Here is a 17,391-nt window from a genome sequence, read left to right on the forward strand (position 1 = left end):
TTTTTATGCCCAGAATAGATTTTGTTGTCAGCTAACTTGGTAGCTTCATTTTTTTTTTACAACTTTGTAACAGGAAAAGTAATTTGATAAATTGAGAAACAACTTCTGACCAAGAAGGGTGGAATTACCTTTCCCTTCCCCCCTCCCTCTGAGGAGCAAAGAGTTGTTGACACTAGCTCACAGTGGCTCTTAACCATTCCCTCTCTGAGAAGAGAGAGACACTCAAGTCTTATGATACTTTCAAATATACACAATTTTCATACAGAAGCTTAAGATTTCACATAAAGCTGTAAAAACACAGATGATTTCAATACAAGTTGATCTTACTGTGTGGTTCAATTGTTGACATGACTTCCTTTTCAGATATCACCAGCTGGCAGAAGTGGTCTCCAATGTTGGCAAGGATGTACTTTGCTGTGTCCAGATCTAGACCCACAACATTTTTGGATAAAGGCAGCCACAGACTAATAGCCTCAGGGTCATACTTATTTGGAGTTAAGAAACCTTCCTCACGCAGTATTCCATGCTTATTAAACTGCAGCCTGATGAAAAAGGGGGAAAAGAAGAAAAAGCCCTCATTGTGTCAAGTGCTGCACTGGTTTAAATTCATTCCAATTAGTCAATGCTTGAGTTGCAAATACATTTACCGTATGCCAGTGAATTTACTCAAAGGTTACAACAGACATGGATAAACATATCGGTCACTAGCATTAAGGATGTTCAACACACTGCTTGTTTTAAAGAAAAAAAGACTAAAAATGTCCAGGTTTTTAGTTAGGAAATCTACCTTACAACAAGTGGCTTTTTATTCACACAAAACCAAATCAGGTTTACAATTTTTAAAATGTGCTAGCATTAAGGCCACATCTAGAGATGGCAACAGCAATAATTTTATCGAGGACTATATACAGCTCTCAAGAGAAGTTAGAATGCCTTAAATATAGAATGTATTTCAGTAACAATTCATTTGGAAGTAGCTGTCAAAAAGCATCAAGCAAAATTTGAGTAAGACATACTCTTGAGTGATTCTGAGTAGGTGGAAAGAATGAGATCTATATTGTTAGTAGTGTCTTAAATAGAAAACTTGAGTTCTGCTCAGGAACCTTTTTACTAAATGCTGTAGAAGAAAGGTGACTTCTGATGACAATGTGTTCTCACTGTAGTGTTAAGTGTGGCATGAGAACAGTGCTGGCAGCTGCTGTCATCAGACAAATGCCATCTCCAGATTTGGCAGATTTCACATTCAGTAAAAATGGATAATTTCATCAGTTTCAAGTTCTAAAGCAAATGATCCATCTGATTTGAACTGCACTGCAAATCTGAATTGTTATTCTGAGAGGATGAATTAGCATAGTCTGTTGTTACTTTGGTCTTACATATCAGATTATACAAAGATTTACTATAGTAAAATCTCTAATCTAAGGATAAACAACAGATTAGTAGCACATCTGTATTTTTATATATGTTTAGCAACAAAACTGAATTCTAGTGGGTGCACAGATTAAATGTTTCCATGGTAAGCTTAAATGTCTCCAGCTGAAAGCCCCTAGCCACTTACTGCAACTCTTCCACAGCTGTGGGTTCATGCTTAACATTTCAGGTGTCCAACCACTAAACTTTGGGAAACCTTTGGGAAACCTCTCATTAGTATCTCCAATTCTACTGAGCTGTAGCACTCAAAGTAAATTCATGTTATCCTACTGGCACTCAGCCCAGAACAGCAAAATAAAGCTCTAAGTCCTGCCAAAATATTTTCTGCTCAAATGAAGCAGTTGTATCATTTCTAAGGGCTAAAAAAACCATAAGCAGCCACTCATTAGCTAGGTATATTGGTCTTATAGCTACACACCAGCATTAAACAGCTTTGAAACAGAGACCTACATGAGACCATTCTGGCCAAACAACTGGGTTTTTTTCACATTCCTTTCACATTTAAGGAATTCCAAGGTGTTTATCTAAATTGTTCTTACCTTCTGAAGTGAAAGAATCGGCAGAAGACAGTGGAGTCTCTCTGCTCCTTGTTCTTGCGGTAGCTGTCCAAGCGGCACTCCCTGCACTTGTGCAGGTGAGGGGCAATGTTATTGCAGGAGCCATCCTGCACAAATGCCTCTCCACTCTGTTGCAGCTTCTTCACTTTAGCAGCATCAGATAAAATGGACTTGCGAACAATTACTGCAGGGAAGAGCAGCCAGGATTAGAAAAGCCTCTGTTTTTCACACGCAAATGCCAGCAAATGCATTTTAGTGAAAGATCCGAATCAACTTTTCCTGTAAGATTCACATTACATTGAAACAAAGTTATGCTAAAAATATTTGTAGTTGGCAAAAACCTCTTCTCCAGTCAGCAGAAACAGTGTCAAGGTGCAGTTCCAGTGGAGTCACACAGTCTGTGGACCTGAATTTAAGAGCTCCTTTCACTTTCTCACAGAGGAGCATTTTGAAAGACCATCTGCTTTTAAAGGAAGTTCTTCAGACAGAGCTGGAGCCATGAGCAGATTAAGGCATGAAGCAACCACATTTCACAAGAAATGGGAACAGAGTACAACCTGGCCATTTCTCAGTCCTGTTTTCCCCCTTAGTGATGCAACAGCTTTCAGCATCTTACCGTAACAGATGCCAAACATTTCCCTTCCTCCTACACTGCCAGTGAGGCCTTGCAGGGGACACAACAGTGACTGCTTGGCTGGCTCTGTATCCAGGCTAATTATGGAATAGCACATGGTAATCCAAGACCAAGCAACAGGAAATATATATATATAAAAAAAAAAGAGGTGGGTATGTAGGGGGATTCCCAGAGTCCTGAACAATCAGCAATACCACCTGATGCACAGCAGGACACATGACACCAGGAGTTCAGCTCCTCAAACCACCACAGCCTTTCCCCTCCTGTCCCATGTGAAAACCTGAAGAACTCACCAAGTGGAAAAGAGGAACAAGGTTGGTGGTTTTGGGGTTGAGTGGTTTTGGTGGTGGCAGGTGGATTTTTGTTTGTTTTGCTCTCATGACAGTTTTTAAATTAAAGCCCCTCTTGACCAGAGCTTTGTTGAGGACAACTTCCAGCCCTCACCATTTTTGTGAAATTTAACCATTGCTAAAAGGTTGCCTCATTATGCCATCAGCATCTGTATTCCAAACAAAACCTTACAGAACCTCTTTTGCTGTTCTGTTCTTGCATAAATTTTGTTACAACCTGTTTCTAGAAACTAATTATTAGTTCTTTTCCTTTATCAGGAAAGGGTGTTTCTCCAGTTTATTGCATTCCCATCATAAAAGAACATACAAGTGACTCAAAATCCTGATTTACTCACACAATTTAAATTACTAATTTTGCATGCATAACAAATTACCTACTTCTAAGTAGTTAGAAAATACAAGGACTTTCAAATGACAGGAAGTTTTAGAAACACTTACTATTATCCTGGATCTTGGCACTTCCAGTCCAAAAGCTTTCACTCTCACTTTTGTCACAAAGAATCTCATTTGAATTTCTTCTAATAAAAAACTCCATGTCTGCGAGTTCATCAGTCTTGTTTCCTTTGTGGCAGCTGTGGCTGTTGCAGCTGCTTTGTGATTTAACCCCACACTCATTGAAGGACAGAAGATGAGCATCTGAGGTTGAGGGTCTGCAATCTAAAGTTCGCTGCAGTTCAACAGTGCCACTGCCTCTGGGTACTGCTATGGAAGGGTTGGGATGCTGCAACTGTTTTATGGAAATGCATTCCTTGGGAAAGTTTGTTGTGGCCTTCATAAAAGGGTCATTAGTACTCTTCAGGTTGGTTCCCTTTTCATTAGCTGAATCAGTCAAAGGTGAAGATCTTGAGGTTTTCAAAGAGGTATATTTACCGTTTTGATCACTAGGATTTTGTGTTTGCTCTTTAGACATAAACCCCACTTTAGGAAAGGCCGTCAGATCTTCTGTCAGTGGTTTAACTCCAGTATTAAGACAGGAAGGATGAGTTTCCGGTAAGCTTCGTCTACATGAGCTGAAACAACATGCAATAATTAGGGAAAAAAAACACAAACATGTTGAAAAAATCAGAGCATCAGCTGCTCAATCTAGCCACACTTAAAGCCTGAAAGAAGAAATTTAGTTATTTAATTATGTGCTTTGAATTTCTGATGTTTGAGTATTTTAAGTTTTGTGTGAGGCCAAATAGGTTTGTGTTTTTCAGGTATTTTATCTGGGTTTGATTTTTTTTAAGAGTTAGAACAATAAAGCTCTACACCCATGTGGCACACACAAATTTGGGTATTGCTGCTACTCCACTACCTTCTCCCACGATTAAACAGTTGCTTTCTCATTTTCTCCATGCAACTGCTGAATAACCAAATGCATTTCATTTGCATGTCTCTGGCAAGATTCTCAAGGAACTTCTGATTGGCAGCCCAAGTCAGTATGCTGGAGACTGTAAAACCTCACTCACGGAAAAACCTTTTAATAAATTTATATTTTCCACATTCAGCATGTGAGAGATAAAACTAGTAGAAAAACCCCTATCAGCACTTCAAATTTGTGTTTTCCTGCCACACTACTTCTACCGTTACGTCCATATTGTCACACAACTTGGGGTAACAGAAGTTCAAAGGCACTGGCGTTCAACAGAAATATAACTGAGAACCTGTAGCTGATCTGCAAGAAAGCAGACACCTGCCTGAACAAGCTCTGGGTTTTCTTGGGGGCAGGGAAGGAATGCATTTGACAAAGCAGACACCACACCTGTATATCCACTTACAGGTGAGTACAATGAAGCAGTGACACTAGCCTGGCACATTGGGCCACTTCCTTAAAGATAAATAAGAACACAGCATTAGGAAGTAAATTACATATCCAGGGCAAGCAAGTCTAACACTTTTCTATAGTGGTATTACAGAAGAGTAGTTACTACAGCTCTTTAAAACTACCTCAGAGCTCATTGTGCTAAGAATCAGAATTATTTTTGGAAGTAAAACGTCTGTATAAGCATAAAACTGTTTCCTTACCCCTGAGGAGTTTCTGCACCAAGGTTGGGTGGTGAGTTGGCTGGCAGAGGCAGGCCTTGGTGCCTTTGGTCTTTATTTGCAGGAGTACATCCCAGCAGTGCTTCACCCAGCACAGTTGGTACTGACTGCACGTGTCCCTGGCTGGGAGAAACCTGCAAGGGAGATTTTAACAGTTAGAAAAATTCAGAATAACAAATTATAGCTTTGCAGGGTTCAGCCTGAAATGAAAAATATATTAATACTCTTCCTACCATGTTTAATAAAGCCAATTAAAGAGTCACTTAGTTCATGAGGTGGAAAGACTTTAAAGTGTCCATTTAAACCTTAAAGTTCCATGAAAGACCGTTCATATTAATTCATTTCCCTCCACTTAACAACAAACTTCTTGGGTGAACTGTATTAAGCGAGTGGAAAGGAAGATGAAGTTCTGCTCTCTGACTGCCAGTGCAACAGTGTTTCTAAAGTAATTGCAGTAATTGGCAGTCAGAAATAAATTTCTTAGCTCAGCTGAAAATCCCATAGAAAATCAGAACTGTGAAGTTTGACAGCATTACCAAAGATCTGAACTTTCTTGTAGCAAGAAAAGCTTTGCACCAGAATTCTAGAAAGTGTTAAGAAATCCTACACTGATTAAATCACCATCCAAACAAATCTGTAATTCATGTAGGAATACAACAGGCCTACCAAATTAGCAAGTGTCTTTAGAAGAGTAGCTTTTCTGTGGGGGTCCTTCCCCAGCTCCAACATCCACATTTTACTCCCACATGTTCCACTTACTGCTGGGAAGTTACACTACAGGCTCCTTAGCATCAGCTCCAAAATTATTTCCTTTTTGCTTTGGTATTACACAGCTGTCAAGCTCTTAGAAAAATGCTGCAGATAATTAACTCCACACAAGAAATCAATACTATCACATACTTATTGACAAAAAACATGGCTTCAACTAATCACTCCCACATACATCCACCAAAATCAGAGTAATAGCTTCTGGTTTCCTTACTAGAAAGCACACTCATTGTAACCACTTAGAAAAAATGGTTGCAAGGCATTTCCCAAAGAGTACAAAAGTGATAAATGATCCAGTCCTTTGAAAGAAGGCAGACTGGAAAATGAGAAGTAAATAACTTCACTACTTTAAGGAAAAACTATGGCAAAACAAGCTATGAAGTCAGATCATGGTAATTCTTCAGCAAGGCATTTGGAATGTGAAATACAGACCAGCTTTGTGTGTGTCAAGCAGGCTGCTCAGTGACTGAATTATGCAGAAAACTGAAGAAAGGCAGACTGAGCACCAAAAGCTGCTAAAGGTACCCAAGCGCAAGCTTTGGAAACACAAAACTGCAATCCTTTGCTACTCCATGCTGCCCTGCTGCATGCTCTTCCTCAGCAGTAAATACAGGATAAGAGAATCTCTTCACTGAGGCATCTTACCCTGTGCTTGTTGCCTCATGCTGGTTCTCTGTGAGGTTGTTAAAGACTGATAATGACTACACCCAACCATTATCCAGATCTGCACAGCTGACTCCACACAGGACTGACTACACAGAAGCAACACAATCCCCTCCCTCCCATTCCAGAGCTTCCTGAAGACTGGCTACTCCTGCCTAAAATGCAGGTTTTGGTCTGAAACACTGGGGCAAAATTACAGGGGAAGTTCGAAATACTGTTTTTCAGCCAAGCCATGATTTTTCATTTGCATTTCTACACTTAAGTTACCCAGACTGTCTTTTGACCTTAGAGAGTTTACTTATCTCTCAGTGATACCTGGCAGGTCACTCACAAAAGAAATAAAATCAGATAGGAGTACTAGAAAAGTCACATTCTCTTTCTGTACTGAAACAACCTTCAACTGCTGCTTGTGCAGTTTGAATCCTCAAAGCATCCAAGTGCATCTGAAGGTTTTGGGTTCAAGTACAAAATACTTAAAGTAAGAACATGAAAAGCAAAGGTTATAAACTTCAGAACTCCTTTGTGTTTTCTCCCACTGCAAGAATACATGACCAGGCAGACCAACTCCAAAGCAGGAGGAGGGTGCAAAAAGCACAGAAAAAAAAACCCAACAAACAAAACCCCCAACAAACCACCAACATTCAAGGCTTAGTAGCTTTTGCTCCAATTATCACAAGGCAAGATATTTAATTCACGCCCAGACAAATTGAAAGACAATGGAAAGAACTCAATACACCCTCCAAGAGATTATATTTATCATTCTACTTTCCAATCTAATCCTTATTTAAGATGTTTTGAGAAGCAATGTAAGCATTATGTAACAGTCATATATAACAGAGCAAGACATTACCTCAGGAGAAGATTTTGTGTGTTTAGCATCAACATTTCCACTGTTCTCAGTTGACTTCCTTTTCACACCCCCAATTCTTTTTGATTTATCTGAAAGAGGTGATCAAGATTAGTCTATCACAAATAACCTACTTAGTGTTTGAAGGACAAAAAGTAATAGGTCTTACCACATTTTCCATTGTTGTCATATATGATTTCAACATGAATTAATTCTGGATCAAGAGTTTTTAAAGCTGGAATCTTGAAAAGGACAGGAAACACAGAAGAAGCCATTTAGAGAGGTGAAACTATTTGAGTTTATTCATCTTAGATGTGGTGGTATGGACTAAGCTTAGACACTTAACTTCTAGGTTGTCTGAATACCAAGCTTAATTTAACAACATACCATGTGACAGCGTCTCTGCATAAAAACAAACTGTACTTGAGAGCACTGTCTGCACAAAGAGCAAAGAAACCAAGATCATGTTTGCTTCACTCTTGGAATAAAAATTGCAGGTCTCCCTCATTTTTCATAGAAGGACATTTGTAATTTAATAATTTACCAGCAGCATAAAGAAACACTTTGGGTTACATTGTTCTGCACTACACTGACACCCATGTTTAAAGATTGCAGTAAAGACAGAAATAAAAATTGTGTTGCTGGAGATATAAACAAAAGTTTGCAATTATTCCCTGTATCCATTTGTAAACCACTGCAACTGGTTCCTACCTCCTGACAGTTGACTTCTAGAGTTCTTGTAGCTGGATTACCATTGACAACAACAGCTGTGAACCACTGAGTGGAAGGGTCCAGGCTATAAATCCTAATTTTTGAACCAATGATATTTTTTCCACCTACAAAATTGGGGGGAAAAAGAGCTTAAGACAAGGGAGGCATGAAGATCACCACAGTTCTCACAATGATTTTTCCTTGTCCTTACAGTATGGGAAATGAAAACTGTAAGCTGCAATATTTACCCTTCCATAAAAGTAATTCCCTGCATGTGCAAACACATAACTACAAATATGCTGGCATAAACCCAGTAATTAAGAATTTAAAGCTGGCAAATAAAAAATAACAATTTTAAATCTGACTAAAAAATAAAGCCTCTATAGAACACCTTGGAAGTATTCATAAACAAACAACAAACTGGGAAAATTAGGTCACTTGAAACAAACTAAAAATTTTTGAAAATTACTGCAAGTTTGATCGATTTCACAAGTACCAGGCCATCTATATGTGCCTGAAATACACACTCTTAAAAAATAAATACTTGAAACTTAAACATCTACAATCCTTCACATTTTGCATTCACTGCTGAGACAGTAAAATCAGTATTTTTAAAAAGCTTTTATCCCCTAGAACAGATTACCAATTAATTAAACCAACACTGCAAGGATTTCCCTTTGGACCTGAGCATTTACTGCCAGTTTTCTGCTCCACAGTATGCTTGTACCTTGGACCAAGCGTGTCTCATCAAGGTGTTTCTTAACCAGAGCCTGAATTTCTTCATTTACATTTTGATCATCCTTAAGAGAAAGCCTGGAACTGTCCACATCCTATTTCAGGATAAAAAAAAGAACAGAATCTTGCATTTAGGATAATGCTTTTAACAAAATCCCACAATATTTAAAAACAAGATGGCAGCAATTCATACAAATCCAATTCTCATTAATCTGTTCCCCATCAGTTCTAGGATGATGGACTGGAGGCAGATAATTTCTTGTCACTAATTCGCAACAAGCACTTGCAAGACAGACTGAAGTGAGCTCTCCACGTCTACTTCAATATTGTTCTGAAAATAACCCAGTTTTATTGTACTACATTGCTAATAGCAGTAAGTCTGAACTGTCCATTCTTATCTGAGGATTTTAAGTTCTCAGAAGCAGCAGAAAATTTGTCCTGAGCAGACACAAATGAAAATATTTTATGTTTCTATTTTATGATAATGCCAGGATCCAGTCTGTCTCAAGACACCATTATAAAATGTTTATATGAATGAAAACAGAGTCAACTACATCTAAAATGTTCATAATTCTTCAGCATAATGTATGTGTATTATTTTTTTCTCTTGAATTCTTGAATGAGAATTGACTCCGAAATGGAAAGGTCACAACAAGTTTCCACTCAAGGCTCAAAGAGTGCAAATAAGAAAAGGGTTTGGGGCTGGGTTTTATCTTTTTGTCCCAGGCACTGCTCTGATATTTTTAAGAAGAAGAAGACCGAAGGAGTAGAAGTCAGTAAACTTATTCAAGATGCCAGTAAAGCAATCTTTTCCACTGCAGTGCTGAGATAAGGCTTCTGCATAAAGAGATCTCAACCCTGCTGTTGAGCCAATATAAGCAAGACAACCATCTACAACTCAAATTTGGCTTTTAGTGACTCTCTTGTCAAGAGTCTAAAGGACTTGTGTATTTGCTGACTGTTAACAAGTCAAAGTAGAACACTAACGATGACACTACTTGCAGTCTCAACATGGGACAACCATTACTACTTTTATTTCAGATTGTTTACTGGTCTTGAGAATAGTTTCTCAAAAAGGGTAAGTCCTTTATCTTTAGCAGATATTATTCTTCCAAACACCTGCCCAGGGACAATTGTTTCAATCCATGTCTAATTTTCACTAACAAACTTTCCTCTGGTGCTCAAGAAAGGGACTGTAATTCAACAATCTCATTTACATTCTCCCCAATTCCTCATTTGTTTAGGATTAGCAGTAATGTGCTTCTGTTAAACAGCAAGATTTATGCCAGACATTCCTGCAACTCCTTGCAAAGTAATGAGTCATGTCCAAAAAAACAAAAGGGAAACTATTCCAGGTTATCCCCAAAAATCAACATGCAATTGCAGTCACCTGAGCTGAGCTGAGTAACTGTCCTTGCACAGTCCCTCATCCAGCTCTCCTACGTGACCCTGTCCTGAATCAGCTCCAGAAGGTTTTTAATCAGACACATTACATTCAGAACTGATACTTATGAGTTACAGAAATAAACACCTCAAGTTTTTAGCCATCTGAAGTTTGCATTTCCATTACATTACCCTGATGCATCCTAAATATCAAGATAAGAGATTCATCTTTCATCTCTACAATGCCAGTCAAGGTTACCTGGATGGGCGTCAAGAGGTCTTTAGAAAGAAAAACACACTTCTCTTCACCCAGGTAGCGCACTGAAACTAGTGATCCCATTCCAGCTTTGTCCACCAAGGACTTGTAGGTCTAAAAAGAGCGATAAACAAGTCTCAGAAACAGAGTAAGAACATCTCATCATTCATCATTTACATTTAAAAAAATTACTTTAATTTTGCTTCTATTTCTTTGTTAAGTTACTACATCCAGAGGCAACTCCTGAAAACAAAGCTAGTTTCCAATAAAATTTCTAATATACGCTTAATGAAAGTTACTGGACTCCACTCAAAATGAATTTCATATATCAGTGCGAATTAGGAACACAGTGCAGGTGACTATCATTAGCAAGTAACCATTCATGCTCACATGAAAAATTTATTAATGTAATAATTCCAATTGTAGATATATTACTAATCAATCAATCTCCTTATGGTAGACTGTGGAAATAACTAGCAAATCAGTCAATGTCTGCGGCATAGTTTATATTAAAGTTCGCAAAACTTGTGCAACACTCATAATACACTGAAAACTTAATTTAGGCACACGTGATGATTTGGACAGCCTCATAGTTGTTGTAACACTGCAGTGCAACAATGAAGTTGTGTTCAGGTATACCAAAGGCTTTAAGAACAGACAAGAAACAAAAGTTTCCTTTAAAAGCTTCTGAACACTTCTTAAGTGTTCAAAAGTGGCAAGAGTAACTCCTCTCTACCTGAAAGGTATAACTGTGCCCCATTTACAAAAAGGAAACCATTCTGATTGGAGAATGGCAGCCTTTTTTTTTGATCAGTCCTCCAAAAACCCAACCAGATACTCTTTCTTGTCTTCACCTCAGTTAGGACAGCACTGGCAGAGGGACAAGATCCCCATAGGAGGAACTAGTCTCTCCAGGAGTAACTGGGCATCACAAGATTCCTACAAAGCTACTTGTTTCTGACTCTCCCATATACTTGAACCAGTAAGTTGTGATCAAGTTTCAAATGAATTAACCCACACACCTCTTTTGTGACCTCTGCTCTCCTGCCCTATGTAAAATGGAGATAAAGGTCTTTTTTTGCCAAGGCAACATCCAGGACTGGCCTACACTTGATACTACATCTTGCTTGCTAAATGAGCTTTGAAACATGTACCCGGCATGAACTAACACATCAAACACTTCAGGAGGAAAACCTAATACCAAAACTGAAGGCAAGTCTCCAGTAAAAACTATTCAGACACTTGGAAATGGACAACAGCTAAGTTTAAATATGAAGGTTTTCAGAAGAGCAAGAAAAGGTTTTCTGTTCAGCAAAATCTAACAGAGGAACTGCTGGTATTAATGCACAGCCCAGGAAATAAAATTAAGGATTTATATTTCTACTTCCTCTCCCACTCCATTGGGTCCTAGTTCCAGTAAGTATCTGCTTATATTGACTTTGCTTAAGAAAGAAAGACCAGCTAAAACACAGCAATATGAATTACAATGCACTCTTTATACCTAGCAAAGTTAATACTATTGAAACAGACTACAGCTTCAGCATAACTCATGCTCAGCATGTTTACAGGTTCACATCTTCACTTATCTCACTACTTTCTTGAGCAGCACTATCCAAAATAGTCAAGTACAACTATACTGGCTGAATACATTAAGAAATATTCCCTGTTCACCTCCCCTGGCTAATTTGCCTATTCAGCCATGCATGGCAGGTACAGAAAGCTTAGTTCTCCCCTTGTACAGTATAGCTCAGCTTTTTGTATGGAGAAAAGCCAAATCTCACAAATCATTCATGTGAGGCAGGCATCACATAAGAGTAATTTGATTTATTTTTGTCTCAGGATCAAGAATCACCACAGTATTAACTTGAGGCAGAGTCAAAAACTTTAAATAAAAATGAAGGCTATCCTTAGAAACCTATTTATTTACACTTTTTCCTCTATTCTTAAGAGGAATTTCATGGAAGGAAAAAACCATGAGGCTAGAGAGAGAATGAATTAACAATGCACAGAACAATTCCTTAGAAACCTATTTATTTACACTTTTTCCTCTATTCTTAAGTGGAATTTCATGGAAGGAAAAAACCATGAGACTAGAGAGAGAATGAATTAACAACGCACAGAACAGTGGCTTGAGAGAGAAGCAAAGTCATAAAAATACATCCTTGTGTCCACCAACTTAAAATGCTGATGAGCTCTGTCAGCTTGAGCTGCTCAAAGATTTTCTCCCTTCCCAAGACACCCAGAAATGAGGCTGGGCTTGAGAAATTCACACTGGTGACAACACTGTCCCCAGAAGGTGGAACTGCAGAACCAAGGTGAGCCAAGCCAAGGGTGTACTTGCCATTGCAGGCCACTGGACAGGAGGCATGGACTGGGTTTTTCTTTCAGCCAGAACCAGCTTTTGCTCCACCAGGAATGCTATCATCATCCGACTGTAGACTTCTATCCATCTCCGCTTTTCCCATGATTCATCATCAAATTCTACACAGATCTACAGAAAGGAAGCAAAGGGAATGAGTGACCACCTATAAAATTCAGACACATTCGATATGGAAAAGATAAAACCACCAATTTACTCAAAAATAGAAAAAAAAAATTAATTAAGTACTTATAATTCCAGCATGATTACTGCCTGTCACATAATCAAGCAATCACTAAAGCATCCAAGGCTGACCCAGCATTTTATAAGTAACACTCAATGTTAATTGGTTTATCATCATTACTGTCACATAACATTTACATTTAACTTTACAACTTCCCATCTCAAAAAAGTTTTATGTTACTCAAGGATAGTTAAACATGTAAACACTGTCACTGGTATTTACAGGCAGGAAAAATACACCCCCCCCCCAAAAAGTCCACTAAAACCCAAAGGACTGCCTACAGTAGTGGCACGTGGTTTTACCACAAACTCTAGAGCACTGGAATAAACAAGATGGTATTCTTTCCAGAAACATTTTAAAAATACCAATCCCAAAAAATACCTTCAGCCAATTCATTGAAAGCACAAATGACAGTAGGACAGTAAAGGTGATCAAATTATGTAATGTTAAGAAGATCACTTCCTGACTGCTTTTAACTGCTATTTATCCTTATAAATTTCAGGAACAACTACACAGATTTTTCAAAAGAAAAACTATTTCATGGCAAAAAAATGATGTACTGGCCAACATCTTTGGGATCACATTACCCTAATTTCAAAGGCAAAATAGGAGATCAGCAACTTGTTGGGAAAGACCACAAATACAACTTGGCCTGAATACAGGAATTAGAACATCTTGGCAGAGGACTTCAGTCTCGGAAAAAACATTTCTCTTCTGAAAGAATACAGCAATCCAGCCTAAATACATTTAGTAAACAGCACAGAAATCTCACAAACAGTTCCTGGTGTTTTATCATCCCTCTCAGGGGAAAGGCAAGTGAAAACATGCACACAAACAGCACTACCACAGCTAGGAGTCATAGACCTAATGGGTACAGAAATGAACTTAGTAATTTTGAGTTGTACAGAAACAATGAAAGTGATAAGCAAATAACCCGAACCAGAACGGCTTGTTTTGTCTACTGCATCAACACTGCACACACAGGAAATACAGCTGAGAAAATAATTCCCACAGCAGTTGACAGTCCTTCAGTAGAAAATAAAAATTGGAAGAAATACTTCTACTCTTTTACAGGAGAAATATTTATGCCCCCTCTCAGTTATTATTCGGGTCTATCATGCTTGCACAGAGCTTCGAGAGGAAAGGAGATGGGGTGTGTTTTGGTACAAAGCTCTCCACACCTCCACTGCTCACTCTGCAACTTCTTTAACGCTTCAACTGGAGAACACATCAAGTCAATCGCTTCTGGCAGAACCACAATCAGCTACAAAGCTCACAAAAGAGTCCCCAGAAGCGCCTGCTTCTTCTCTTTTGCAGAGGAAGTCCCTAAGAGTTTTCTGCACCAAGAACCTCCTCCTCACTACCAGCACGGCAGGGCACAGCCCCGCGCCCAAAAATGGACAAAGCTCCACCCCTGCCGCAGATCCACAACAACAAGCTGGTAACAAAGTTTACGTTTTCAAGAAAGAGTTAGAAACATCATTAGAAAAAAGTTTCGTTTTGTTTGACAAGTGCTTCTTCAGTTAATCGGAGGTCACAAGTTCGCATTACCAAAAAAAGAGGAAAGGAGACAGTTAAAATTGAGAGATGGTGCTGTTCTTACTGTCACGGGACAGCCATCGATGTCCTCTGTAGAAACAAGCACAACGTTCAAGATGCCGCTGCTACAATGGAGTTTTGTCCTTGGGGAGTAGGCACTCAGTCTATACTCTAGTAAGTGCCCAGACATAGCTGAATACTTTTAACGACTACAGTTGCCAAATAAAGCCCCTTAACAACTTCACAGCCAAGCCGTAAACATCGCCTGACCTCCACACAAAATACCCTAACCAACTACACCAATCTTGCAATAACTCTGTGCTCAAAAACCCACTTGGTAATCATTAATAAGAAGAGGCCACCATGCAAGAAGAGTCCAAGAAACCTCCAACACCAGGCATGAATTTGGTATGAGTTTAAAACCTAAGCACTTTTTCATGACCAGCTACTCCAAACAGCAGGAAAGAAAAGTCACCAACCCCAATAACATTTGAGGGTTTCGGTTTCAACTCTGGGCAAAAACCTGTTCACGGCTGGCAAGACCTTAAACTGCCTTTAGGAAATAAACCACAGGCGCAGAGTGGGTGCGGTAAAAACCTGCTTTTCAAAATGCCGGTGGAAGAAAACACATTTATAATTAGTTAGAGATAATTTGCGGCATTAGTACAAGCACGTCGAGGACTTGGGCAGGGGTGCACGTTTCCAAACGTGTTGGCCAATTCGCCGTCTCCTCTCCCCCCGAAAGCAGCATGTGCACAAACGCGTACACACACCCACACCAACTTCCCCGGTCACACTCTCGATTTAGCAGCTCTCCCTGGAAGTTCCCGGTTACCTTCAGGTCTTGTTTGGATATGTCCGTGTGTGACACAGCCCGGATCTTGCCCGACTTCCAGGGCCATTCCGAGATGAGGCTGGCGTCCCACGTCCTATCCTCCTCCTCCGACAGGCAGAGGAACCTCTTCCCCACGAGCAGCGACCAGCTCCCCTCGAGCCTCAGCACCATTTTAACTCATCGGGAGGCCTTCAGCGAGGAAAGCGACGGAAGGAGGAGAGAAACACACAGGGCAGGGCGGTGAGCGCTTCCTCCTTCCTCTCCCGGCCGCCCCCCCCGCTTCTCCAAGCAGCTCCAGCCGGACCCCCACAGGTCGCCCCCTCCGCCCACGGTCCTGTTAATCACTGCTCGGCGGGGGTGGGTGGAAGGAAACACCAGAAGGTATTTTCAGAACGACTGCAGCGCAGCTCCCGGCCATTCCCACCCCCGCCGCCTCTTTGTTTCCTCCTCTGAGGAGCCAGAGCGCCGGGCGGCAGCCGAAGGGAGGGAGCGGGCGACCAGGCCAAGCTCCTTCCGCCTCACCAACACCCCGGCCTGCCCACCCGGGCAGACTTCCAGCCCTGCCCATGCCCTCACCTGCTCCCCCCCGGCCCCGCTGCCGGCGCACCCCACAGTCACACCGGGCACGGGTCCCGCTCCCCTCCACCCCCCCGCCCCGACTGCCGCCGCGACCAAGCGACACTGTCGGCGCCGCGCCGCGCTCACGCCCCCTCACCCGTGCGCGCGCCCCCGTCCCGCGCCCCTATTGGCTAGGCCGCGCCAGCGGGGCGGGGCCGGCAGCGACTCTCCCGCCGCGATTGGCCCGGAGGGGCGGAGCCCGAGCGCCCGGCCACACCCCCGAAACCGTTGCTCAGCAGATGGCGGAAAAAAAAAATAAAAAAAAATGATATATCCTTCCGCTTGAGCTTCGAGAGAAGGAGTCCCTCGGGGCCAGCCCGCGGAGCGCCCACAGCCGAGCCCCAAGGGAAGCACGAACGCGTTCTGGGCCGCGGTGCCTCTCTGGGTCCGCGTTCCCGCCTCGGGAGCGCCGAGCCTCCAGCTCTAGGAACTGCCTTTAGAGGCGGCGGAGGGATCGAACCGAGGGCAGAGGCCGTGATACGGCCCTTATACGTGCGGCTCTCGGCGTACTCAGATATAGCACAGGGGGCGGTGGCACCTGTGGGGCGTCTCCGCGCATGCGCACGGGGGCTGGACCAGCACCTGCGGGAGGCCCACAGGCCGCCATCTTGTTATGGTGAGGGGAATGGGGTTAGGCGGGCCCTGCGGGGCAGGGCACAGAGCACAGGATGAAACATGACAAAATAACAATGTGTCCGAGGTTCCTGGGGAGGATGGCAGGCTGTGGAGGCACTCTAGTTCTGCTTGATGGAGGTTGTGTAATTGCATCTAAAAGCAAATGGCTTCCAGCAGCTCAAGCCTTTAACATAAGCCATGTGTGTTCTTACAAATAACAAGGCAAGATGACAGAATCGTAACTGGTTTGGGTTGGAAGGTTCTAGTGCCTCACTGCCCTGACAGGGAAGAATTTATTCTTTAAACCTACTGCCTTTCAGTTTAAAGCCATTCCCAATGAGAATCAAGGAGTTAAACAGAGAATATGACGTGATCTGGGAGATGGTGTTCAGCAGTGACCCAAAAAGACACACGTACTCCTCTGCTGTAAGGCTTTTCCACCAGAGCATGTGGGAGGAAAAGACCAAAAGTGCAGAAATTACCCAAGGCAAAGAAGCTGTTGACTCATTTAGTTTACTAAAAACTAATAGTGCTCAACTTATGCTTTCTGCAGGGCTCATTCCACCACCAGAAATGTCTGAGCTTCAAAAACCCCCATCAGAGAGCAGTGAGATATTCCTGTCATATTGTGGTGTCGTCCTCCATTTTCTCCAAGAATCCATTTCCACACATACATTAAATGCACTTTTAAATCCTTTCCCACCAATTTCCCTCCACTGGTCATTTACGTATTACATTTAAACAAACACATTCATGCGTGAAATCAAAAGCCACAAAAAATTCCTCACATGCCATGATGAGGAAACTGCTGTCTACTCCAT

At 41.3% G+C, this 17,391-nt stretch overlaps 1 protein-coding gene across 2 annotated transcripts in view; it reads right to left on the reverse strand.

Moving 5' to 3' along the window:
* Positions 1-16,241, reverse strand: part of KDM3A (lysine demethylase 3A) — a 29,540-nt gene extending 13,299 nt beyond the window's left edge. Inside the window, exons 1-12 of one of the 2 annotated variants that reach the window (XM_088056698.1) lie at positions 16,053-16,241; positions 15,338-15,526; positions 12,702-12,851; positions 10,364-10,474; positions 8,714-8,816; positions 7,987-8,111; positions 7,445-7,517; positions 7,279-7,367; positions 4,980-5,131; positions 3,411-3,982; positions 1,971-2,172; positions 328-542 (exon numbers count right to left, since the gene is read on the reverse strand). In XM_088056698.1, the coding sequence (XP_087912824.1) occupies positions 328-542; positions 1,971-2,172; positions 3,411-3,982; positions 4,980-5,131; positions 7,279-7,367; positions 7,445-7,517; positions 7,987-8,111; positions 8,714-8,816; positions 10,364-10,474; positions 12,702-12,851; positions 15,338-15,508 (1,963 nt within the window). In that variant the 5' untranslated portion in view covers positions 15,509-15,526; positions 16,053-16,241. Of the gene's footprint in view, positions 1-327; positions 543-1,970; positions 2,173-3,410; positions 3,983-4,979; positions 5,132-7,278; positions 7,368-7,444; positions 7,518-7,986; positions 8,112-8,713; positions 8,817-10,363; positions 10,475-12,701; positions 12,852-15,337; positions 15,527-15,913; positions 15,995-16,052 lie in introns of those variants that run through there. The other variant, XM_005517917.3, reaches the window with a different exon arrangement.
* Positions 16,242-17,391: the final 1,150 nt, after the last annotated feature.

Source organism: Pseudopodoces humilis, chromosome 6, assembly GCF_049639895.1.
Source record: "Pseudopodoces humilis isolate 2021_Gansu_Grassland_sample_001 chromosome 6, ASM4963989v1, whole genome shotgun sequence".
Lineage (NCBI taxonomy): Eukaryota > Metazoa > Chordata > Aves > Passeriformes > Paridae > Pseudopodoces > Pseudopodoces humilis.